The sequence below is a fragment of the Rhineura floridana genome, chromosome 1 (assembly GCF_030035675.1).
Source record: "Rhineura floridana isolate rRhiFlo1 chromosome 1, rRhiFlo1.hap2, whole genome shotgun sequence".
In the NCBI taxonomy this organism is placed as follows: domain Eukaryota; kingdom Metazoa; phylum Chordata; class Lepidosauria; order Squamata; family Rhineuridae; genus Rhineura; species Rhineura floridana.
In genome coordinates this window covers 45,893,663-45,920,216 of record NC_084480.1, presented here as the reverse complement: position 1 = coordinate 45,920,216, position 26,554 = coordinate 45,893,663, and the positions used below count along the sequence as shown (strand labels likewise).

At 41.8% G+C, this 26,554-nt stretch overlaps 1 protein-coding gene across 4 annotated transcripts in view; it reads right to left on the bottom strand.

Moving 5' to 3' along the window:
- Positions 1 to 26,554, bottom strand: part of AP3B1 (adaptor related protein complex 3 subunit beta 1) — a 295,297-nt gene that overhangs the window by 226,103 nt on the left and 42,640 nt on the right. For all 4 annotated transcript variants that reach the window (XM_061620123.1, XM_061620131.1, XM_061620141.1 and 1 more), the window contains exon 2: positions 1,935 to 2,010. In XM_061620123.1, the coding sequence (XP_061476107.1) occupies positions 1,935 to 1,991 (57 nt within the window). In that variant the 5' untranslated portion in view covers positions 1,992 to 2,010. The remainder of the gene's footprint in view (positions 1 to 1,934; positions 2,011 to 26,554) is intronic.

Sequence of the window (26,554 nt, the reverse complement as noted above, 5' to 3'; positions counted from 1 at the left end):
AACAAAGCAAAATACTGGCTATCCTGTAGCCAGTGTTCTACTATTTACCAACACGAATACAACTGCTCAACCTAGCTGTAACAGTAGAATCTATACTGGAAACTACAGTTTTAGCTATCAATCTGGGTATTATCTGTCCCTCACTATAATATTAAGCACTCTCCCACTGGTTTATTTACAGCATGAACTCACAGTTCATTATCTACTTTCAGGATATGACAGTGGATTGATTGAAATAAATGAGATTTCAATCTCACATAGTCTAAAAAGGAAAGATTTAAACTATTGGTTTTAATGAAGCTTTCCGTTTTGAAATGTAAGTGATTTTCTGAACAAGCAAGCAAAGTACTTTTATTTACAACTAAATAGAGCATGGATGGCAATGGAAGCTGGTCCATTAAGCTTATTTGGGCACTGCCATACCAATTGAACCTTAAAAAAGTATGCTTAAAGTCTCCTCCCAAAATCTCCAAGCAACACTTTCCAGGTAATCAGTTTCATCCAGGAATATCTGCATTTGCTCTGCCACAACCCACTCAATCACCTTTCCCAAAAACAAGGTATATGTAACCAGGTGATATTTATTACAATCCATTGGGTTCTGGCCTGGGGTTTTCAGTAATTTATTTATTTATTATTTGATTTATACCTCACCCTTCCTCCCAGCAGGAGCCCAGTAATAGCTGCAACACCCCCTCACACAAAGGTGCGTTCACCACACTCTGAACTCATCCGGTCAACTTCCCCCAACTCGATTTCACTAGTCATGATGGGCAGGGATTATGTAGTCTGGCACATCCCAGCAAGCATTGTGTCCATGTCATCAGGTCACAGATTTGTATCTACTCTATAAGCAGATTGCTATTGTTTGCATTTGGCAATTTATCAGCCGTATCTGTGAAGTACAACCCACAATATATGCATTTTGGAACATAAGATGGCCTTCAAGAAGATATGTTTTTCACTGAATCTACACACATACATTTTGTAAAGGGCTCTTGGTGACTAGCGCTCTCTCTCATATACCAGACTCATCTGTGACTCAATCATTATAAGGTTGCTTGCCATATGGATTCTAATTTGGTCCTTAAAAACCTCCAAGAGACGTGAGATTGATATATCAGTAGCAAAATCCACTGAGAAATTCAATTTACTTTCCTAAGTTGTGCCATTGTTTTCTTTGACATGCCTGTGCTAGCCTTAGATCCTGTCCTGAACCCCAAATTTCAGTACTGTATCCTGCTCCTAGCTTTCAAATGACTTAACAGATTTCGTATGAACTGCTTTTTAGCAAATTTTAATCTTGTATTTTGTTGCTAGGATCCCAAGAACCTCACAGCTAGGTCCATACACCATAGGATACTTTGGACTTCTTTTTCTTGAACAGTAGCACCTCACTCTACATGGCAAACTGCTTCTAAAACTGAAATTTTAGAAGCAGTTTATGATCCTGGCGCGGGGGGGTCAACGTGGAAGTGGTGGTAATGTCTCCATTTCTGGTGTCCCTTGGATACACTCAAGTAGTTTTTGGATCCCAGTTTGGGCACTGAACCCATGCTAGTCTGCCCCTAGTAACAACAAAAGTGAAAACAAAAATTTCAAATAACCACAGAAATGCAAACAGAAAACATTCAAATTAATTAGGTGCGAAGCCAAGTCACTCAAGCTACACAGGCATATGCCCACTCATCTGGCTCTCAAAATAATATAATTTGTTGTGTGAACATATCATATTAAAAATGCACAAAACATGCATTCATTACTTTCCTGAAGAAATTAATGCTGACAATAGCTATTTTTAAAAATCCACAACTTTCAGACTAGCCCTGGCAGCCTTAAGCTATGTATACATAAACAGTACATTCAATGTGTGAAGAAATACAACTTTCAGAGGTGCCAACATTATACACACATTAAAAAAAACCCTAACATACCCCAACAATTCTCTTCATAGCATCCAGTTTAGCCGAATCTTTGCTGCTTTCCAACATCTGCTTCAGATCTTCATTTCTACAAAAGAGAAAAATAACATGTTAGTGATTTCTCTCACAACCTGATTATAAACCAATGAAGACACAAAAGAAGTATTTCAACGTGCCTCATAATTGCAAATTTTGCAGCAATGCTACTAATTGTTCAAAGAAAAGGGGATGCTAGAAATTAAGGTGTTGGGTAAATATATTCCACCAGGGGGAGGGGGGAACAAACTGAAAAGGCACAAATAAAAAGTACATGTTTTGAAGGTTGCGGACGACAAGTAGCAGTAGTAGTATGGAGTAGAAGGATTCTTGCGGTATAGCCACTGCAGTCACTTCATACAAAATACCTTATACTAACAACAGCTTACTTTCTGAATTATAATTGCTATTGATATTACAGAATGTGACTACAAAAGTTCGTCATAAAAGACACACAACACCAGAGCACGCTGGTGTTTCCAGGCAAAGACTGGCTTAATTTTTACAATGTTTCCAAAGAAAATGTGAAAGGACAAGTTGCTTCATTATGGTAACTGTATATAATTGCGGTCATTTTCTCCTCTTATCTGAGTGCACACTGGGATAGCTACAGTTTACAAGAAATAGTACATGGGAAGTCTTCTCTCTTTTCACTAACAAATTTGTTGCAAATACTTTCTGATGGCAGTCCAGGTGAACAGACATTCATTTTGCACACTCACACATTAACAGAAAGGAAAAGAGAGCCTACAGGAAAGGTGGAGAAAGTAACAGGAAGATAATGAAAAAGGATAACCCCTTCTTCACAGGGGAAAGAAGGCCATACCTCTCTGTAGGAATGTAGTATGTTTATTCTTAATACTGGCAAAGATCCAAAGATTTACTTTATGCTGCAATCCTATACACACTTACTGAGCTGAGTAGATACGTATATGATTATGAGAGACTAAGGACTTGCATGACTTAGTTTTAAAACACACGCGCGCACCTCTTTTGGCATATCCCTAAGATTCTGAGAAGTTTCTCTGTTTTTGTAATTTAAAACAAGAATACACAAAGGGAAAAGCCAGGGGGAAGAAGGGGGAAGGAACAGACAATAACCCCCAAGGAACCAAATGGAACAGGAGGGAAGGAAAACCAAAAACACCCCTGTTCTCACAAAACACCAAATATAAACAAGAGATGGAAAAGAAGAGGGAAAAACACCAGAAGAAAAAAACAACTCTCAGAATAAAGGCTCACAAACAGAGATTTTCCCCAAAGAAAAGACACTATCATTCTCAGCCATAGGCAGGTTTAGTCTGCAGGGTGGGATATCTCCTCCCTCTGTAAGAGGAGGCAAAAAGCTCCAGAGACCCTGCCTATCAAGTCCAGAGGGAGGCATCATGCTGTAAACAGAATATCCTCCAACCTAATCTTGCAAAAATCAAATATCCTTTTGACACTTGGAACAAGTTGAACGATCTTTTAGGATTTTAGGCCACTTTGGGAACAAAGTATTCCAGGCACTATCCTAAATCAGTTAATACTCCGCTATAAGACTTCAACAAACAAATGCTACACATTCTCAGGCAGCCAGTTTGCTATTATCCTTTAAATTTGCGTTTGAGCTGGTTTCGCTTCTCCATATCATTATCAACGAAATATGAAGTAGAAACAACACAGGAATGGCCACACAGTCAATTTTTTTTTATCTTATCCTTAAAAACCATAATATTTTCTGTAAGAGAATTAGAAAGGCAACATATGTATTGTTATTTCAAACATGAACACTTCTATACAGAAATAAATGAATTAATTTAGTTTGCCCTAAATTGCACTTCAGTACAGTAACCAGGACAGATATAAGACTCTTTATTTAATAGAGCATGTCACCAAAAGTAATTATCTTTCAGTACACAATACGACATACAATACACTGGTACAGCTCAGCTTAGTTCACAGCATAATATAACTTAGTCAGTCCGGATCTGAACTATATTAAAACTATAAAACCTGTATCAAAACTGTATGAAAACTGTATCAAAAGAAAGCGAATAAGAGCAAGTTCACCAATACTTACAAAATAAGATTTTCCTCGCATGGTTCAGCAGAAGTACTAGTAATCCTACTCTCTTCTATACAAGGATCTGGTTTTAAGGTAACTTCTAGAGACTCTGCTTTTTCAACAATAAATCTAATATTGCAAGCAGCACCACTGATTTTAGTCCACAAAGATTCTTCCTCCATTCCTCCAAACATAGAAAAAATAAATCCGCACTCTGGTAACCAAACCTCCTTATCAGTATCAAGATTTCAGTATGGTTTGAAAAACCTATGAGGTAACAGGATACCCACTCCCTTCACTTGAAGAAAATGCCTACTGTATCAAAGGTCATTTCCTTACAGAAATACATCTTACCAGCCAACTTCAACAAACAATGATGCATAGTAAATACTTTTCGGTCTTATTTTATTGCCTGCTTGTTTTAACTTCTCAACAAGAATCATTATGAAACATATCAGGAATTTTATGTAGCTGTAAAAATGAAGTCACATGCAACAGATTCCTTATTGTGTTGATGATGGTGAATTCTAAATATAAATTTGAAAGTATTGGGTTTTCTCCCGTTTCCTAGGCTTCTTTAGAAATTCACTAATAGACAAAAAAAAAACCTTGCGGTTTAAGAACATTCCTATAGTCAACAGATATTTCTATCAAACTTTAAAAAGCACGGAAATTGGGCAGCTATCAAATTAAATCAGAACTATCACTAGAAGCTAAAATGATGAAATTGATGTTATCATTCTTTGGACACATAATGAGAAGACATGATTCATTAGAAAAGATAATAATGCTGGGGAAAACAGAAGGGAGTAGGAAAAGAGGAAGGCCAAACAAGAGATGGATTGATTCCATAAAGGAAGCCACAGACCTGAACTTACAAGATCTGAACAGGGTGGTTCATGACAGATGCTCTTGGAGGTCACTGATTCATAGGGTCGCCATAAGTCGTAGTCGACTTGGAGGCACATAACAACAACAAATAGTGAATGCACCAGGGCAGCAAAAGACCTGACTTCCTCTCTAAGATATTGCACTGTCCAACAAATTTGTAAAGATGCAAACATAATTAGGGTTGGTCTTTCACAGTCCAATCCACTTCCTGAGTAGCTTGAAAGAATTTAATAATTTCAAGTACGCTGACACCAGGATCAGAAACCAAGGAATTTGCATCTCAATCAGGGCCTTTTGCCAAGCTGAATCATTTCTTAAATAATTTATTACTTGTTCTCCTTGTATTCTATCTTTTGAGGGAACTAATAAGAAGTTTTTGCCAATATTTTCCACACTCATACTAGCCAAACATTCACCTTTACTAAAGTTACTTTCCATAAAACAATCAAGTTTTCAGGTTGGCTAAAATCTGTGATGTTTAACATATATACAAAACTTTAATACTACTTGTAGTTTAAAAACCTAGAAAAACGTAACGGAATGGCTTTTACATTTTAAAGTTAACTGTAGTGGTTTTCAAATGGCAGAAAGCTAAACAACATAAAAGGTCTGATTAGTACTAGGATAGATGAATGTATTATCTGAATTTAAAAAGGCAAATGTAGTAATACAAGTGATCCATGCATTGGTAACCCCAAGGCTGAACTGCAATGAGCTCTATGTGGAGCTGCTTCGGAGGATGGTCTGTCAGCTGCAGCTGTGCAGAATGTGGCAGCACAGTAGTTACCCAGAAACATTCACCCAGAAAGTATTGGGAGAACTGCACTGGCTGCTTATTTGTTACCAAACCAGATTCAAGGTACTTGAATTGACCTACAAAGTCCCAAAACATATTGGAACCTAGATGCCTGGCAGAGTCTGCCTGCTCCTATATAAACCTGTCCATACTTCTGCTGGGGATGCTCTCTTGGCAGTGCCACACCATCCTGAAATGCAGTGTGTCACTACACGGTAGAGGGCATTTTCACACAAGTCTCCCAATTATGTAATTGCCACCCTTATCAAATAAGTCTGGCACTGACAATTACATATTTTCCATGCTAGTTTAAAAACTGACCTATTCACCCAGGCTTTTGCATAGATTGTTGCTGCTAATTTGTTCTGATTATCTTTTTCTAGTTTTATGACTGTTTAATATTTTGATTTATTATGTTTGTGTTTTAAGGATTTAATATTGTAACTAGGGTTGCCAGGTCAGAAGCATCCCAAACCCTGAGATTCCAGGGGCAGGCCCTAGTGATGTCATGGAGCGAGCCCCCAGCAATGTCATTAAGCATGATACAATAAGCATCAACAACAGTTGCTTGGAGCATACCACTCAAACAAACAAAAATGCACTGATTGGAAATTAAGAGAGAAATCTTAGCTAAATGAGGATGTCCCAGGTCCAGCTGAGGTAATGGGTCATTCCTTCTCACCTGCTTAGAGAGCCTGAATAAAGAGCATTTAATCTAGCCTACTTGCTTCTGGCAAGAAGGGTTTAAGTGCCCTCAGGCCAGGTCAGTCACCAAAAGGCCATTGTAGGAACAAAGCCTAGTGTTGTGGAGATGTTAGATGGGAGCACTCAGGAATAAAGATGAATGCCCTTGAAGTCTGCAATTCTAAACACATTTACTAAGGGACTAAGCCCCATAGGACTAAACAGGACTTACTTCTGAGTAGATATGGTTAGGTAAGTAATAATTGGCAGAGAGAAAACACACATGGTTTGGTCTACCTTCAGAGGCAGTACTTTGGAAACAACAGCAATTGAAGCCACACTTTCCAGTATGTGAATTCACTTTTACCAGTATTGGGCAAGAAAGAAACCATAATGAAAACAACAAGGTGCATAATCACTGGGTTTAAGGTGATTGAGCTGAATGCATGGAACCACTGTTGTTGCTTCTATGGATGAAAGGGAGTGAGGTCAGAGGTAAATGCAATGCAAAAAGAAAAAGAAAAGACAGTGACGCAATACCATACCATGCCTAAATGCAATACCATACCAACCACAACAAGATTCTTAGGGGTGATACAAAAAACTCAGCATCCCACAGCCAGTCATGGTTCCTAACCAAAACTAAAAAAAATCCTGGAAGCAAGTCAGCCAAGGTCACAGAAACCCACATGCAGCACAGCCTGACTCAGGGGCTGCATTTAGTGCAGAATGTTGCAGCATGATTGCTGACATGAGTGACACCCTATCAGCACATAATACCTCTCCTATGAAATATGCAATGGTTGCCGATTTGTTACCAGATCAAGTTCAAGGTGTGCTCTCCATGTTAAGGGTTCCACATAGTACTTGTTCTGCTCTTGTAAGAAATCGATGCTTTGGAACTCCCTGCATATTTCCATTAGGCAGGGGCCTTCATTGTATTCTTTTTAGCACCTGCTAAAAACATTTTTGTTTAGGCAAGCCTACCCGGGCATGTAAAAGCTATTATGTTTTTTAATCTGTTTTTAACTCATTGTTGGTTTTATTATTTTCAATGTTTTTAAATACCTGTTTTTAATTGTTTTTGCTAAAAAATATATTGTTTTAATTCCTTCTGTAAACCACTTTGCTATTTTTTTTTACAATAAAGCGGTATATAAATGTTGTAAATAAAATACATAATAAATTTTGGAGTCACTGTGGCCCTTGGGTCTCCTTCCTCTTTTAGGCACAAAGGAATCTACCATACTGACTCAGACCATTTTGGTACCATCTAACTCAGTACTGATGACATGGACTAGCACTGGCTCTCCAGGATTCCAGGCAATAGTCTTGTCCAGAGATTGAATTTTGGACCTTTGCATGCAAAGCATGTGCCTTATACTGAGCTACATACAGCCCTTCCCCTGTTTAAAAAGGTATCTTTTAAAATTGTTCTTTTCAGTTCACTAATAAATGCACAGAATACTAGGGCAGATCCACATCATGCATTTAAAAGCACATTAGACACACATTTGAAGCACATGAACCCCACCACAGAATCATGGGAATTGTGGTTTGTTAAGGGTGGTGGGAACTACAACTGTGAGGGGGAAACTACACTTCCCAGGATTCTTTGGGGGAAGTCATGTGCTTTAAATGCGAGTTGGATGTGCTTTAAATGCGAGTTGGATGTGCTTTAATTGAATTATGTCGATCCGCATTAGTGTAGGGCCCTGCATTATGGCGCTTCGCTTTACAGCGCTTTGCTAATGCAGCAGTATCAATTAGACGCAATTAGACTAAAGCCCCACTCATACAGCGCTTGTTCCGCTTTTACGGCGGTTTTCAGGCGTCGCATGCCATTATATTAAATGAATTCCGCTTTTCAGCAGGGGTCCGGAACGTAACCCGCCGTATGAGTGGGACCCTACTGTACTTCATAAACTTTGCCTGCATATAAACATAAGAACATAAGAAGAGCCTGCTGGATCAGGCCAGTGGCCCATCTAGTCCAGCATCCTGTTCTCACAGTGGCCAACCAGGTGCCTGGGGGAAGCCCGCAAGCAGGACCCGAGTGCAAGAACACTCTCCCCTCCTGAGGCTTCTGGCAACTGGTTTTCAGAAGCATGCTGCCTCTGACTAGGGTGGCACAGCACAGCCATCACGGCTAGTAGCCATTGATAGCCCTGTCCTCCACGAATTTGTCTAATCTTCTTTTAAAGCCATCCAAGCTGGTGGCCATTACTGCATCTTGTGGGAGCAAATTCCATAGTTTAACTATGCGCTGAGTAAAGAAGTACTTCCTTTTGTCTGTCCTGAATCTTCCAACATTCAGCTTCTTTGAATGTCCACAAGTTCTAGTATTATGAGAGAGGGAGAAGAACTTTTCTCTATCCACTTTCTCAATGCCATGCATAATTTTATACACTTCTATCATGTCTCCTCTGACCTGCCTTTTCTCTAAACTAAAAAGCCCCAAATGCTGCAACCTTTCCTCATAAGGGAGTCGCTCCATCCCCTTGATCATTCTGGTTGCCCTCTTCTGAACCTTTTCCAACTCTATAATATCCTTTTTGAGATGAGGCGACCAGAACTGTACTCAGTATTCCAAATGCGGCCGCACCATAGATTTATACAACGGCATTATGATATCGGCTATTTTATTTTCAATAACTTTCCTAATTATCGCTAGCATGGAATTTGCCTTTTTCACAGCTGCCGCACACTGGGTCGACATTTTCATCGTGCTGTCCACTACAACCCTGAGGTCTCTCTCCTGGTCAGTCACCGCCAGTTCAGACCCCATGAGCGTATATGTGAAATTCAGATTTTTTGCTCCAATATGCATAATTTTACACTTGTTTATATTGAATTGCATTTGCCATTTTTCCGCCCATTCACTCAGTTTGGAGAGGTCTTTTTGGAGCTCTTCGCAATCCCTTTTTGTTTTAACAACCCTGAACAATTTAGTGTTGTCAGCAAACTTGGCCACCTCACTGCTCACTCCTAATTCTAGGTCATTAATGAACAAGTTGAAAAGTACAGGTCCCAATACCGATCCTTGAGGGACTCCACTTTCTACAGCCCTCCATTGGGAGAACTGTCCGTTTATTCCTACTCTCTGCTTTCTGCTTCTTAACCAATTCCTTATCCACAAGAGGACCTCTCCTCTTATTCCATGACTGCTAAGCTTCCTCAGAAGTCTTTGGTGAGGTACCTTGTCAAAAGCTTTTTGAAAGTCTAAGTACACTATGTCCAATGGATCACCTCTATCTATATGCTTGTTGACACTCTCAAAGAATTCTAATAGGTTACTGAGACAGGACTTTCCCTTGCAGAAGCCATGGTGGCTCTGCTTCAGCAAGGCTTGTTCTTCTATGTGCTTAGTTAATTTATTATTTTATTTATTCATTTAATTCGATTTCTATACCGCCCGTAGCAAGCTCTCTGGGCGGTGTACAAACAATAAGATATATAATTACATTTCAGTTTTAAAACAATCCTTAAAAACACAATTAGACAAGCAGACAAAACACAACCAACTTAAATAATATCAAATACAAATACAAGATACAAATATTAAGATTTAAAATGATTTAAAATGATTTTAAAATGCCTGGGCAAAGAGGAAGGTTTTCACCTGGCGCCGAAAATAAAGTAGGCGCCAGGCGTACCTCGTCAGGAAGGGTGTTCCATAGTTCGGGGGCCGCTACCGAGAAGGCCCTCTTTCTTGTAATCACCTTCCGGGCGTCTTTTTGAGTAGGCACCCGGAGGAGGGCCTTCGATGTTGAGCGTAGTGCCCGGGTAGGTTCATATCGGGAGAGACGTTCCACCAGATATTGTGGGCCCGTGCCGTGTAAGGCTTTATAGGTTAAAACCAGCACCTTGAATTGGGCCCGGAAACGAATAGGCAGCCAGTGCAAGCCGGCCAGGATTGGTGTCACATGTTGCGACAGCTTGGTCCCAGTTATTAATCTGGCCGCCGCATTCTGCACAAGCTGCAGTTTCCGAACCGTCTTCAAGGGCAGCCCCATGTATAGTGCATTGCAGTAGTCCAACCTTGAGGTTACCAGAGCATGGACAACTGAAGCAAGATGTTCCCTGTCCAGATATGGATAAATCTAGCTTTAATAATACTTTCTACCAGTTTTCCAGGGACAGAAGTTAAGCTAACTGGCCTGTAATTTCTGGGATCCCCTCTGGATCCCTTTTTGAAGATTGGCATTACATTTGCCACTTTCCAGTCCTCAGGCACGGAGCTGGACCTGAGGGACAAGTTACATATTTTAGTTAGCAGATCAGCAATTTCACATCTGAGTTCTTTGAGAACTCTCGGGTGGATGCCATCCGGGCCTGGTGATTTGTCAGTTTTTATATTGTCCATTAAGCTTAGAACTTCCTCTCTCGTTACCACTATTTGTCTCAGTTCCTCAGAATCCCTTCCTGCAAATGTTAGTTCAGGTTCAAGGATCTGCCCTATATCTTCCACTGTGAAGACAGACGCAGAGAATTCATTTAGCTTCTCTGCAATCTCCTTATCGTTCTTTAGTACACCTTTGACTCCCTTATCATCCAAGGGTCCAATCGCCTCCCTAGATGGTCTCCTGCTTTGAATGTATTTATAGAATTTTTTGTTGTTGGTTTTTATGTTCTTAGCAATGTGCTCCTCAAATTCTTTTTTAGCATCCCTTATTGTCTTCTTGCATTTCTTTTGCCAGAGTTTGTGTTCCTTTTTATTTTCTTCATTTGGACAAGACTTCCATTTTCTGAAGGAAGACTTTTTGCCTCTAAGAGCTTCCTTGACTTTGCTCGTTAACCATGCTGGCATCTTCTTGGCCCTGGCGGTACCTTTTCTGATCTGAGCTTCTAATATAGTGTTTTTAATCAACTTCCAAGCATTTTCGAGTGATGTGACCCTCTGGACTTTGTTTTTCAGCTTTCTTTTTACCAATCCCCTCATTTTTGTGAAGTTTCCTCTTTTGAAGTCAAATGTGACCGTGTTGGATTTTCTTGGCAATTGGCCAGTTACATGTATGTTTAATTTAATAGCACTGTGGTCACTGCTCCCAATCGGTTCAACAACACTTACATCTCGCACCAGGTCCCGGTCCCCACTGAGGATTAAGTCCAGGGTTGCCGTCCCTCTGGTTGGTTCCATGACCAACTGGTCTAAGGAATAGTCATTTAGAATATCTAGAAACTTTGCTTCTTTGTCATGACTGGAACACATATGCAGCCAGTCTATGTCTGGATAGTTGAAGTCACCCATTACTACCACATTTCCTAGTTTGGATGCTTCCTCAATTTCATATCTCATCTCAAGGTCTCCCTGAGCATTTTGATCAGGGGGACGATAGATCGTTCCCAGTATTAAGTCCCTCCTGGGGCATGGTATCACCACCCACAACGATTCTGTGGAGGAGTCCGCCTCTTTGGGGGTTTTGAGCTTGCTGGATTCAATGCCTTCTTTCACGTATAGAGCGACTCCGCCACCAATACGTCCTGCCCTGTCCTTCCGATATAGTTTATCGGATAACCGTATCCCACTGGTTTTCTCCATTCCACCAGGTCTCCGTTATGCTCACTATATCAATGCTCTCCTCTAAGACCAAGCACTCCAGTTCTCCCATCTTGGTTCGCAGGCTCCTAGCATTAGCGTACAGGCACTTGTAAGCAGTGTCTCTCTTCAAGTGTCTTTGGCACTTGTGGTTTGGCCTGTGGTAATTTTGCTCTTCTGAATTTATATCCTGTGCCCCTGCTCTCACAATGCCTACTTCTAGGCCTACCCCTTTTAAAATTTCATCATTTCTTTGGTTTTTATCCCAGGGGGGAGGTTTATTCCGAACCGGACCTTCCTCAGCTCCTGTCGGGTTTCCCCCCTCAGTCAGTTTAAAAAGCTGCTCTGCTATCTTTTTAATTTTAAGTGCCAGCAGTCTGGTTCCATTCTGGTTCAAGTGGAGCCCGTCCCTTTTGTACAGGCCCGGCTTGTCCCAAAATGTTCCCCAGTGCCTAACAAATCCACCCGACACCATCGTCTCATCCACGCATTGAGACTGCAAAGCTGGGCCTGTCTGGCTGGTCCTGCGCGTGGAACCAGTAGCATTTCAGAGAAAGCCACCTTGGAGGTCCTGGCTTTCAGCATCCTACCTAGCAACCTAAATTTTGCTTCCAGGACCTCATGGCTGCATTATAAATCATTTAAATTAAATCAACTACAAAGTATACTGGGTGCCCATGGGCTACGCACCATCTCTCATCCTAATCAGCCCCTCAGGGTGAAAACAACAGAGGGGAACTATGATCACCCCAAGGAAGAAGGGCACACTTAAAATGTAGAGGAAATAATGTACAACCATAGTGTAGAATCAGATACATATCAAGACATAATATGAAGAAATATTTATATAGGCATGAATGTCAAAGATTATTATTATTTACACAACCTGTAAAGATATTTATAGTGCAATCCTATGCACATTTACGCAGAAGCAAGTCCCAATGTATTCAATGTGGCTTACCCAAACAGGGAAGCATGCACAGGACTACAATCTCACATAAGGAACTTCACTCACCCAACCCTAAATTCAGAGTCATGCCATTTTACACTGTTTTGCAAGTGTTTTATACTTGTTTTATGATTATTGGATTTTAAATGGCTTTATTTCTTGTTGTGAGCTGACTTGGTTTCCAACCTTACCTCACAGGGTTGTTGGAAATATTCCTTATACACACACACACTGGAGATGTACAAATACATACACCCCATATAATAGTTTATTGTCAAAACCAGTTGGTCATTGCAGAACATTTTTTTAAAGTATCAGTTTCCTGCCAAATAAAAGCATTGACACCTAAGTAAGCCCTGCCTAATTGCTTTTTAAAAAAGGATCGGAGGGGGAGAGAAAGATTTACAACACAAGCCTCTGCTATGGTCACTCAAAAGTCCCATTGATTTTCAGCACAATCCTAACCATGTCTACTCAAAAGTAAGTCCTACTGAATTTAGTGGAATTAACTCCCAGGTATGTGAAATTTAACAGCTGGTATAGTACAATGGGGAGGAAAGCCTGGCTGGGAGTCCAGAGTCCTGCTCGTGTCTCGTGGGTGTAAAGGGCCAGCTAAAGATCACCCCCACAGTGAGTGGCTCAGGGGTTACGTGCCCTGCCACCTGTGCAGCCGTGGGCAAGCTGCAGAGTCACAAGGAGCCCAGTTGCCCCCCAGCTGGCAGTTGCAGTCAAGGAAGGGGCTGGCTTGTGCAGCTGTAGCAAGCTGAGCAGGCCCTGGCCAGCTAGGGAGGACTAGCCTCAGAGGACGCAATGGTAAATCCCCTCTGAATACAGTTTACCATGAAAACCTTATTCATAGGCTCGCCATAAGTCAGGATCCATTTCATTTTTCATGTGGAATTAACATTGCAGTTTTACTGTCCGAAAAGCTTCATATTGGGAAGGTTTTCAAAACAGGTTATGAATAAGACAAACTGCACTCTTCAACAGTCCAGTAAAATTTAAACTTGTTGGTCTCCTTAATTAGGAAAGTATAACACATTATAATGACATCACAAGCTGCAGCATGTACACTTTTTAAAAATTTCTGTTCAAAAATTATTTGAAACATAAAATGTATAATATGCATTTTTGCAAGTAATTAAAAAACCTGCATGTACACTTTTATTCTAACTACAATTGTTTACTGTGTATGCCTACCAAGATCATGCTGTGATCTTCTGTTCTAGTGCAATCCTATGCATGTTTATCCAGAAGCAAGTCCCAATGTATTTAGATCTCCCATACAAAGTACTTTTTTTAAATTTATTATTTGATTTATATCCCACCCTTCCTCCCAGTAGGACCCCAGGGTAGCAAACAAAAGCACCAAAAACACTTTACAACATTATAAAAACAGACTTTAAAATATATTAAAACAAAACATCTTTAAAACCTTTTTAAAGGCTTTAAATAATCTTTAAAAATAAAAGTTTAATTTTTTTAAAGGTTTAAAAACATATTACAAAGTACCAAAACCAGAACCCTGTCCTCGGCCCCTGCCCCATGCCGGTGATATTTTCCAATAGCCCCATGGTCATTATGGAGGCCATGAAGTCCCAAGCTGGAAAACCAAAGGCAGCCTCAGCACGGACACTAAAATCACCCAGGACTATCATTCTGGGCTCCTCCAATACCACAGCCGAGATGGCCTTCGCCAGCTCAGTCAGATAAGCTGTCAGGCAGCAGGGTGGATGGTACACCAGCAGCAACCCTAGTTTACTATCTCCTTGGACCAACACCAGGTGCAGGCCCTCACAGCCACCTCCAAGACAGAGTGGTTTCCTGGTGACAGAGATGGAACTTCTGTAGACCACAGCAACTCCCCCCCCCCAAATCCCTGCAGCCTGTGCTGGTGTTGCACCAAGCATCCAGGTGGGCAAAGCTGGGTCAGATCAACTCCTCTCAGCTCACACACCCAGGTCTCAGTAATGTACACCAAATCAGCAGCTTCATCCACGATCAAATCATGGATGAGTGTGGTCTTATTGTGTACCGATCTAGCGTTAACAACACACACAGGACAGTGGGCACAGCAGGTGAGCAACAAGGAACCCATCCATGAGAAGAGTGGGAGCAAGGAACAAGGCACAGATAGCCTTGCTGTCATCTTCTATGGTAGTTCACCACCTCACCATGCTGCTGAAACCTATTTATTTACTCTATTCCTGTTCTGCCCACAGCCCAAGACACAGGACGGAGACGAGGCTTGGTTTAATTCTCACTTTATTAGAGTGATCATGTCCAAAGCAATGCGCTTCATAAACCTGTCTACTCTAGCTCACTATGTTCCCTAAGTAAGCTACCTAATTAGTCTTTGCAGCATGTGGGGAGAGTTGAATCAGCACTGCAGCCTGGGCGGGCACCTCCTTGTAAGGAGCCTGTAAACGATGGCTCCTCCGAAGTTCCACCCTCCCAAGGACCCTTTTCTATCACCGCCTCGTGTGGGGTGAGGGGGGGCGAGCCTCCGATGGCCCGTCTGACAGCGGGCTTCGATAGGCGATGGCTCAACTTCAGGGAGCGGGAAGGTGGTTGGCTGGGAAGCATTTGAAGTGCCAGGCGGGGATTCCTGTGGGGGCGTGGTTGACGTGCATGAGGGGTCGCTTCCCAATGGCTCAGGCGGGGGGCTCGCAGGCGGAGCAGGAACTGCCTCAATGGGGGGGCTGGCTGAGGGAGTCTGTGGGCTGACTGCTCTCTCCCTTCCTTCAATGCTCCCAGGGACCTAGTCTTCATCCGACTCCTGAGCTAACTCCTGGGGCGCAACAATTCCTGATGTGAGACAAGCAGGAAAAGGAAACTCTTTTCAGAATTTGAAATGGGGTTTAGCTGTTGCCTGGAGGTCAACAAATCTCTTGTCAATCACAATCTTTCCTTCTATGCTTGCAAGTCCGACACCTTCAGTTGAACTTCTGATCAGCTTCTCTGATGGCAAAATACAAGTAAGCTTTCCCCAGCACCAGCCAGTCCCACAGAAGCAGGGTGGGTCATGGCCTGGATGTCATTCCCCATTCCACCGCCATAGTTGTAAATGGGGGTGGTGGAGGCCCCCCACTTGGTGGCCATGTAGATCTTCTCTGAGAAGGTGCACCCACCACCCCACTGGATGAGGGCGAGCTACAGCGTACCTGCGGCGGCGGTGGCTGGAATGCTGAAGTTGGTGAGGGGATTGCAGGATTTGACGGCGTGGAGCCCCTCCGGCAGCACCAGCACGCTGGCCACACACTGCAAGGGCAAGTCCTGCCTGTAGACACCATTCTTGCCGGCGCCCCCAGGTTTTGACTGTTAAACACTTTCCTGAGCCTTGGCACATGCTGGAAGAAGAGGGGGCGCAGATGCTGCTCCTGTTGCCACCGCCGCCAACACCACTGCCCTCGGGTGGCAGGTTCTCGATGGTCGCCACAACATGTTTGGGCTGCTGCTCCAGGGAAATCATCGCAGTGGGGCTGGCGAGCAGAAGCAAGCAGCAGGGTGCATCATGCGCCACCCGGCTGCCTAAGCAAGAATCCCGTGGAAGGTCCAGGGGAGGCACCCGCGAAAGAGGCTGCAGGGGCTCGAGCACTGCTTCTTGGGGCTCCAGCTCTACAGCCGCACGCCTCAGTGCTGCTCAGTCATGGAGCGAGGGGCAGACTCCGACTCCTCCTCTCCCTCTCCTTCTCCTCTGGCAGCAGCAAGTGTTCCCAAGCAGCGGGTGGTGACTGAGCATCCGTCTGAGGCAGTCACAAGAAGCTGCTCCCTCGCGGAGATTTCCTTGCTCTTCTTTTGTCTCTCCGCAGCCCAGTCTGGCGTCCCTCCTCAGTGCTGCGCTCAGGTGCAGAGCGAGCCGCACAGTCTGGGCAGACATGGCAGTGAATGGTATTCAACCCACTCTGGAAGGAATTTTATTCCCCCAGAGAGATATTTGGGGCCCCTACTGGGAGAAAGGGCAGGATATAAATCTAATAAATAAATAATAAATAAATAAAAATAAATAATGTTTTGCAGTTTAGAGATGCTTTTGGATTCAAAGTTATCATTAGAAGCTCAAGCACATATGTGGCTCAAAGCACTTTTACTGGCTTCAGTTGATATGGCAGCTGTGAAAATACCCAGCTGAAGATAGCTATGCTAGTTACCCATGCTCTAGTAATCTCCCACTTAGTCTACTGCAATATGCTGTATGTGGGGCTGCCTTTAAACACAGTCCAGTAACTGCAGTTGGCTCAAAGTAAACCCGCAAGATTATTAACTGGGACTAGTCATTTTGTTTATATATATGCCAGTATTTTACCAACATTACATCTCAGTCCATTTCTGGGCCAACTGAAAGTACTGGTTTTAACATACAAAGCCCTAAACAGCTTAGGACATGGTTATCTGAAATCATGCCTTCTGCTGAATATGCCTACCCAAACCAAAAGAACACTTTCAGAGAACCTGCTCCTGGTGCCCCGAGTCAAATGAAGAAAGGCCAGTGGCTACCAAGGAGTGTGTCTTTTCATTATTGGCACTTTGGCTACGGAACAGCCTCCCTGAAGAGATGTGCCTGGTCTTATGCACCTTCTTTATTGTCTGTTTGGTGACAGGGGAAGACCTTTTTATTCCCTCAGGCTTTTTAATTGTGCTTTAAGTCTGGACAGCAAATTATTTCATGCTATCCGTTTTCAATGAAGCTTTTTTCCCTGCCTTTTGTTGTTTAATTATTATTTTAAGCCATCCAATGAACGCTTATTGATGGGTGGCTATATAAATGTAATAAATAGAAAGAACACAGAAAGCTGTCTTATACCAAGTAAGATCAATGATCCATCTAGCTCAGTATTGTCTACACTGACTGGCAGTGGCTCTTCAGGGTTTCAGGCAGGAATCCTTCCTAGCCCTACCTGGAGATGCTAGGGATTGAACCTAGGCCTTTTGCATGCAAAGCATGTGCTCCATCACTGAGCTACAGCCCTTCCCCAAGAGAGATCAAGAGCAGGCTATGGGCTCCAACCCTACTCACTTCCCAGCCTTAATGTTAGATGGGAACTGCTGCTAACTACAGCCAAGATCTCAGCTTCCTATCTTTGTGATCAAAACTTGGCTATAGTAGAATACTGGTTAGCACCAGTGTATATTCAACACTAGACTATAGTTAAGAGGTCAGTAATAATATTACCTGTATCAGACCTTTCTGGTCAGTCTCTTCAAACTCAAGAGACATTCTCTATGGCAAACTAGGCTATTTAAATTGAACACGCTGGTCACAAGCCAGCACAGGAGCACTTAAGGACATTAATTTTAACGGGCATCCATACATCTAACTCTTTTCCAAATTTAGGCATGTCAAGAATGTTACACCCAGCACTCTTTTCATTGACAGACCTGGAGAATCACTGTGTTATTTAAATGTTACACATACGGCACTAAAAATATTGTCCCACACCCCCAATAAGATTTGAGGTTTTATTAATGCAGTAAAATAGTATTTTGCAAAAGTATTGTTTATTAACAGCAATGCCACTTAAACAAAGCATGAATTTAAACTTCTAAAATATAATTAATGCCTTCCCCCCCCCTTTCAATATGTTCCAGTGTGTGCATGTTCAAACATATTCATGGCTGCCCATTTGCTACCAGGCCAATTCAAGGTTCTAATTTTGGTGTACAAAGCCCTATACAGCTTGGGACCAGGACACCTGAAAGACCGTCTTATCCCTTATATACCCAGTCAGTCACTGCGCTCTGCAGGTGAGGGCCTCCTGCAGATACCATCTTATCAGGAGGTCCATTCTGCACAACATAGGAAACGGACCTTTAGGGTGGCACCACCTACCCTGTGGAACTCCCTTCTCTTAAAATATTAGACAGGCGCCATCTCTGTTCTTTTCAGCACCTACTGAAGACCTTCCTCTTTTAACAAGCCTTTTAAGTTGAGACCTTATCCCAGTCTGCTTCTGTGTTGGAATTGCTTTTTAATATGTTTTTAAGCTTTTTTAAAACAATACGTTTTCTAACCATTTTTTTTAAGATGTCTTCAAAGCTTTAAAAAAAGTTTTTAAAGTTGTTTTGTTTTAATCTATTTAAAGTCTGTCTTTAAGATGTTTTAAAGGGTTTTTAGAGCTTTTGTTTGCCGCCCTGGGCTCCTGCTGGGAGGGAGGGATATAAATCAAATAATAAAATAAACAAATAAAATTCAGAATTATAAAATATTTCAAGCTTCAAATCTTACTTTCTACTGTCACTTTATACCACAACTGTTTGAGTGACATCTTGTGGCATGATTCTGGCATTACTGTATTATATCAGTACTATCAATTCATTTTATTTTGTTTAATTACTGGAGTTCTAGCCCTTCTTTATAAAATACAAAGGCAGCAGCCTAAAACTGTTCGGACGAACAGTAAAACAGAACCCTAACAACAAAAAACCAATAGCAACAAATTAAAAATGCTACTCATACTTAAACATCCTAAAAAATCCTGATAAATAAAAGTCTGGAGACACATACCTTTCTGGGGAGGTTTTTCCAAGTTCTAGGTGCAACAACTGCCAAGTCCACATCTACGGTGCCCACCTGCCACCTAAAATACACCAGAGGGAACTGGAGAAAGGCCTCTTAAGTGCAATGGTGTTCCCAAATAAGCTCATATCAGTGAAGGCAATTCTTGAATTACTCTGGTCCCAGGCCACTTAAGGCTTTAAAAGTAAAACAACAACATTTGAATTAAGCCTGGAAGCAAATTTTAACCAGTGAAGCCAATTAAGGACCTGTGTAATATGATCCAGTCTGCTGGCTCCAGTCAAAATCCTGCTAACAATATTTTTAAGCAACTGAATCTTTCAAATTGGCTTCAAGGGCAGTCCAACATATAGCATATATTATAGTAATCTAACCTGGAAGTGACTAAAGCAGGTCTGACGTTTCCAGGAAAAGATGCAGCTAGCCTATAGGACAAAGCTGGGAAAAGGCATTCCTCACCACTGGCACCACCTGGGCATTGAGGAGTAGGCCTAAAACTCAGGAATACCTCCAAATCATAGAACTGCTGGGATCTTATCCAAGACAAGGTATGTACTCCAAGATTACTAGAACCCCCAAACAATAGTAGTTCCACCTTGCCTGGATTAAGCTTCAAATAAAACAAAGACAACCACAGACTGGACAATCTTCTCTTAGTAAAAGCAAAGGGCTCGGGTTTTATTAGATGTAATATTTGACAAAGAATGAAAACCAGACAAAAATTTGCTGACAGATCGAAGTTGAAATATTTGTTTACAATATGTTGGATCCAGACATCCACTTGTGAGATGCTCTGCTGGGGGAAGGAAGAGAATTATTTTCACCAATGCTTCCTATCTCCTGTAGTCCTTGAAGAGAAACTTCTGGAACAGCATGGAAGGTGGCATAGGAAGAGTCAAAGGAAAGAAGGAATTAACAAAAATTGACTTCCTTCCCCCTTCCTCCCCTTATATTTCTGGATCAGAATCCCTTCCATTCATAGAAGGGCATGTCCACATCATTCCAATATATTTAACAGCAGAGTCAGGGGTTGATAAAGAGACTATTAAAACATAGAACAATTAAACCCACCAGGTTAATTACGTTGTAAAACAGTATCACAGGCCCAAACATTACAGATCACTACATGTACTGGTTCATAAGAGATGACTCAATACTGAACACTAATACTATTAGAAGCTCCACATGATCTGTGCAGCCTGCAAATTCAACAGACAAATGTAGCAGACTAAGTCCAGTTCTTCTGACATAAGATGGCATAAATGAAGCCAACTAACAACTCTCAGACATAATTCAAATAACCGTAAATTACATTTCATACAATTTCGTATTTTCCCCAAAGAATACCAGGACAAACTCTAACTCCATCCCTAGTAGCCCTGCTTATCTGGAACCTTACTATGTAGCTGTCCTGGCCAATCTCACTGGATTCAGACTCAGTGGTGTGTTTTTCTCTTATGTTTAATGCGGAATATCAGCATTTGGAGCATTTCATAAATCAGCTTACAGGTCACACAGGATTCTGTGCTTCTACACAGTAGTAGTCTTCACTACTCAAGTGAAGACTCTGTTGCAGCAACCAGACACACCCCTTAAGACTCTAAAAAGGCTCAGGGCAGGCTCTCTTTGCATAGGGAAGGTGTCTCTGAATGGGATTGGGTTAATAAGCAGGCTCTCCCACCAACAGGATGAAGAGTGGGTGTTAATTGTGCCTGTCTACACATCTGCCAAAGCATCCTTGGTGATGGGAGCAGAGGCAGGTCTAGCAGTTCTTCCTCAGATACTGTCTCTGGTCCAGCCTCCAATTCCCGCCTTCAATCAGCAGCTGAGACAACAAGGGAGAGAGTAGAGGAGGTACAAGGGCCAACTCACTATAAGACAGCAGAGTTTCTTCAGTTAGAACTGAAACTAAGGGAGCAGAACTATCACTGTCTAACAGCTGAAGTATTCTCTTAGTTCAGCCTCCTGCTGTTGTAATCCACTGGATCCCTCAACCAGGTCCCAGATCTCCATCTCCTCTTCCTAATCACTCCAGGAATGCTCTGCAGAGCCCATGACAGTAGCTCCCAAAATAAAGAGGGGGGGAAGAAACAAGCATGCTCATGATAGGATTGTGACAATCTCAAAACTCCTGCAAGCATCACTATTAAATTTATTTGATTGGTTGCACTTCTGCTCACTTATAAACACACAGATGCATTGAGCCATAGTATAGGAAAGTCACAAAGCAAGCAGTCTCGCTAATTTTTTGTGACTGAACTTTTAACATCTGCCTCACAGGCAAAGTTCATCAGGTGCTTCTTCTCTTAGCCTGGAGACTCAAGTGACACGGAAAGCTATACCTACTGAATCTGAACTGTGCTACATGCAGAAAGCCTGTGTTACAGGGAGGAGGGAATATAGCAAAGCACAAAGGAGAGAAGACATACAAAAGATAAAGCAGTATATTGTTGATTAAGATAGAAAAACTAAATGCAGTGACATACTTTTTTACATAGATTTTTTTATGAATCAGCTTGCAGTACAGTGGGGTGGAATAAAATAACTTACAATTAATGGTATATGATACAGGTGAGGGATTAGTATCCCAGATATTCTTTATCACTAAGAGGAAAAGTTATTATAATCCATTATTGGCAGTCAGCCAATTTACAAGCTCACAGCCAATCACAGGTAACCAACAGCACTTGCATATAACAGCATGTTAAAGATTTTTGTGTGTACTTCAGACAGGAAAACACATTCCAAAGCATGCAAATATTTTTGACGCAAATAGTTGGTGCAAGAAACAGAAATCATTGTTTCTCATTCGGTAGGGAAAAATGAAGCTGCTAGAACTCTCAACAGCTATAAGCATAATCCAATATTCTACTAGCAGACTTACACTTGCACACAGGGACTTTACCCTCCTCTCTTCCCATTTGTCCCCTCCCCCCCCCGGTAAATTTGTGGAGCTAGTGAGTAGGCTGCATGGGGAGAAGGTGGCAAAGTTCTGATACACAAGCAAAAGAACCCTACATTTAAAAACTGCATTCTATACGCTTGTAACTCTATACATACTTATAAGAAATTTGCAGATGGAATGAATTGGAATTGGAATGATAGAGGAAGTGCAACCCTGTTATTCTTACTTGATCTCTTGGTGACTTTTGGCACGAATGACCATGGCATCCTTCTGAGCCAACTTGCAGAGATGGGTATCAGAGGCACTGTTTTACAGTGGTTCCGATCCTATCTCCAGGGTCGTTTTCAGATAATAGCATTGGGAGATTGTCTTTCGGCCCCCTGGCAGTTGTGCTGTGGGGCGCCACAGGATACCATCCTTATGCTGTATAGAATCACAGAATCATAGAATAGTAGGGTCGGAAGGGGCCTATAAGGCCATCAAGTCCAATCCCCTGCTCAATGCAGGAATCCAAATCAAAGCATTCCTGACAGATGGCTCTCCAGCTGCCTCTTGAATGCCTCCAGTGTCAGAGAGCCCACTACCTCCCTAGGTAATTGGTTCCATTGTCGTATGGTTCTAACAGTTAGGAAGTTTTTCTTGTTGTTCAGTCGAAATCTGGCTTCCTGCAACTTGAGCCCATTATTCCATGTCCTGCACTCTGGGACGATCCAGAAGAGATCCCGGCCCTCCTCTGACAATCTTTCATGTACTTGAAGAGTGCTATCTCATCTCCCCTCAGTCTTCTCTTCTTCAGGCTAAACATGCCCAGTTCTTTCAGTCTCTCCTCATAGGACTTTGTTTCCATTCCCCTGATCATTCTTGTTGCCCTCCTCTGAACCTGTTCCAGTTTGTCTGCATCCTTCTTGAAGTGAGGAGACCAGAACTGGATGCAGTACTCAAGATGAGGCCTAACCATGCTGAATAGAGGGAAACTAATACTTCACACGATTTGGAAACAACACTTCTGTTAATGCAGCCTAATATAGTATTTGCCTTTTTTTGCAGCCACACCGCACTGTTGGGTCGTGTTCAGCTTGTGATCAACAACAATTCCAAGATCCTTCTCACATGTCATATTGCTGAGCCAAGTATCCCCCACCTTATAACTGTGCATTTGGTTTCTTTTTCTTAAGTGTAGAACTTTGCATTTATCCCTGTTGAATTTCATTCTGTTGTTTTCAGCCCAAAGCTCCAGCCTATCAAGGTGCCTTTGAATATTGTTTCTGTCTTTCACGGTATTAGCTGTGCCCAATTTTGTATCATCTGCAAATTTGATAAGCATGCTCTGTACCACCTCATCCAAGTTGTTAATAAAAATGTTGAAGAGCACTGAGCCCAGGACCGAGCACTGTGGTACCCCACTCTTTACCTCCGCCCAGTTTGAGAAGGAACCATTGATAAGCAATCTTTGAGTATGATTCTGGAACCAACTGTGGATCCACCTGATAGTTGTTCTATCCAGCCCACATTTAGCTAGCTTGCTAATCAGAATATCATGGGGCACTCTGTCAAAAGCTTTGCTGAAGTCGAGATATATTACGTCCACAGCATTCTCACAGTCTACAAGGGAGGTTACCCGATCAAAAAACGAGATAAGATTAGTTTGGCAGGAGTTGTTCTTCATAAATCCATGTTGGCTCCTAGTAATCACTGCATTGTTTTCAAGGCGCTTACAGATTGACTGCTTTATAATCTGCTCTAGAGTCTTTCCAGGGATTGATGTTAGGCTGACTGGGCTGTAGTTCCCCGGTTCCTCCTTTTTGCCCTTTTTGAAGATAAGGACAACATTAGCTCTCCTCCAGTCATCCGGCATTTCACCAGTCTGCCATGATTTCGCAAAGATAATAGAGAGAGGTTCTGAGAGTTCTTCAGCCAGTTCCTTCAATACTCCAGGATGCAGTTTATCAGGCCCTGCTGATTTGAACTCGTTGTGATTAGGCATTCCTTGACTGTTTGTCTATCAATCTCAAGTTCCGATTCTGCCCCTTGTACTTCATGTTTCCCGGGAGGGTCCTAGACCCTTTTTTGGGAGAAGACTGAGCCAAAGTAGGAATTGAGCACTTCTGCCTTTTCTTTGTCATCTGTTATCATTTTGCCATCCTCATTGAGTATCTGTGCCACCATTTCTTTTCTCTGTCTTTTACTATGGACGTACCTGAAGAAAGTTTTATTGCTTTTAGCATCTCTTGCTAACCTCAGCTCATTCTCAGTTTTAGCCTTCCTGACGCCATCCCTCCAATTCCATGATACTTGGCTGTACTCTTCCTTTGTGGCCTTGCCTTCTTTCCACTTCCTGTCTGTGTCCTTTTTTGTTTTCAGGTCAAGATCTAAGCTTTTTATGAAGCCACATTGGCTTCTTCTGCTGTTTCCCCCTTTTTTCCTTGTTGGAATTGCTTGCCATTGTGCTTTTAGAATTTCCTTTTTTAGAAACTCCCACCCATCTTGGACTCCTTTTCTCATTAGGGTCGCTTGTCATGGGACAGTACTTACAATTGTTCTGAGTTTATTAAAATCAGCTTTCCTGAAGTCCAGGGTGCTCGGATGGCTACTCTCAGCTTTTGCTTCTGTTAAAATCAAGAATTCAAGTATGATGTGGTCACTTTCCCCAAGAGTTCCAGTAACTGCCATTTCATCCACCAAATCATCTCTATTGGTTAGAATCAAGTCCAGGATAGCTGATCCTCTGGTTGCTTCCTCCACTTTCTGTAGGAGAAAGTTGTCTCCAACCCAAGTCAGAAATTTCTTGGAGTGACCATATTTGGCAGAATTTGTCTCCCAACAGATATCGGGGTAATTGAAGTCCCCCATTACTACTAATTCCCCAACCAGAGCAATTTTTGGGATGTGGGGAAAAGAAGCCTTGCTGCATGAGGTGATGCCTACTCATGCTATGTTAGAATCTCATCCCATGTACATGGACCCCATGTACATGGGCTTGGAGGCATAATGGAGGCAATCTCAGTTCCCCAATGCACTAGGCTTTGCCCAGCTAGAGCCTCATCTGAGCCACACTTTAATTTTCCCCACACATCAGATTAAATACATTTTCCATCATTTTATGCTATTTGTTAATATTGTGCCACAATCTGAGACTCAGGTTAAGACCATGTAGATTTATTAGCTCAAAATTAATTAAGGACTTATTTTATAGGATATTCCATCCAAACCATTCATCCTTTCTGGCTCATATGCCTGATGAAACTGGCATACTATTACTGTAGGAGGCACAGTGCCACACTAACAGATGGCCCTGACTGTAGTCATGCCAGTGAACCAGTATATGCATCAAATCTAAATATTAGGGCTGGACTACACTACAATAAATTCATCCATTTATCTATACCTTTCCATGACTTTTAAATAGAATATGCCCAATGGGCACTAAATTCTTAATATTCTTAAAAAGAAAACAGCCTGTATAATAGCAGCGGCAAGTTTTTACATTAATTCAGAACAGTCTCCTTCAGCATTAAACTCAAGAATCAGTATTGTACTGAAACACCATCTTCAATCCATTCTCAGCATAGGAGCCATTTGCAAATTTCAAAGACAGTTTGCTACCCTGCTACATTTCCTGGCACACATATACCCTGTTAAGGAAAAAGGCTCCAATAAATTACAATCACATTTTGTTTGGCAGAAACCTAGTCTAAAGATGCAAACTGATGTTGAACATTATTCTTCTAATATACTCTGCCTACTACTAGGCGCTTATCTTTTCCATATCTGCCTCCAAATTGACATTTGGTTAAAGATTTCATTTTTACTGTTGACTGGTAAGATGCAGTTTCCAAAGGTAAGGAGCTTAAATGTTTTTCTGGAATTCAGACACACAAGATGTATGATCTTGGATCATACAGCTTGGATGTGACAGAAGACAGCTAATCTGGAATCAGGGCAATAGTCGTCGTAAAAGCTGAAGTATAAAAGAAATCTTATACCAGCAACATTCCACTAATACCTATAAAATCAGAAAATAAGTTCCACCTAAGAAACATCAAAATTTTATATGTTTCTTCCTACAGTTTCTCCAATCAAATAAACCTTCAGTGAAAGATCAATTTGAACTATTTTAATACTACCTAAATCAAAGATCTTGTGGTTCTTGGCTTAGATAAACGGCCAGATTATATCTTGATTTTGGGAACTTCTATCAATACTATTCAGACATTAAACTGATTTTCCATTCTGTTAAGACATCTGAATTATTACTTTCTCATAGTATC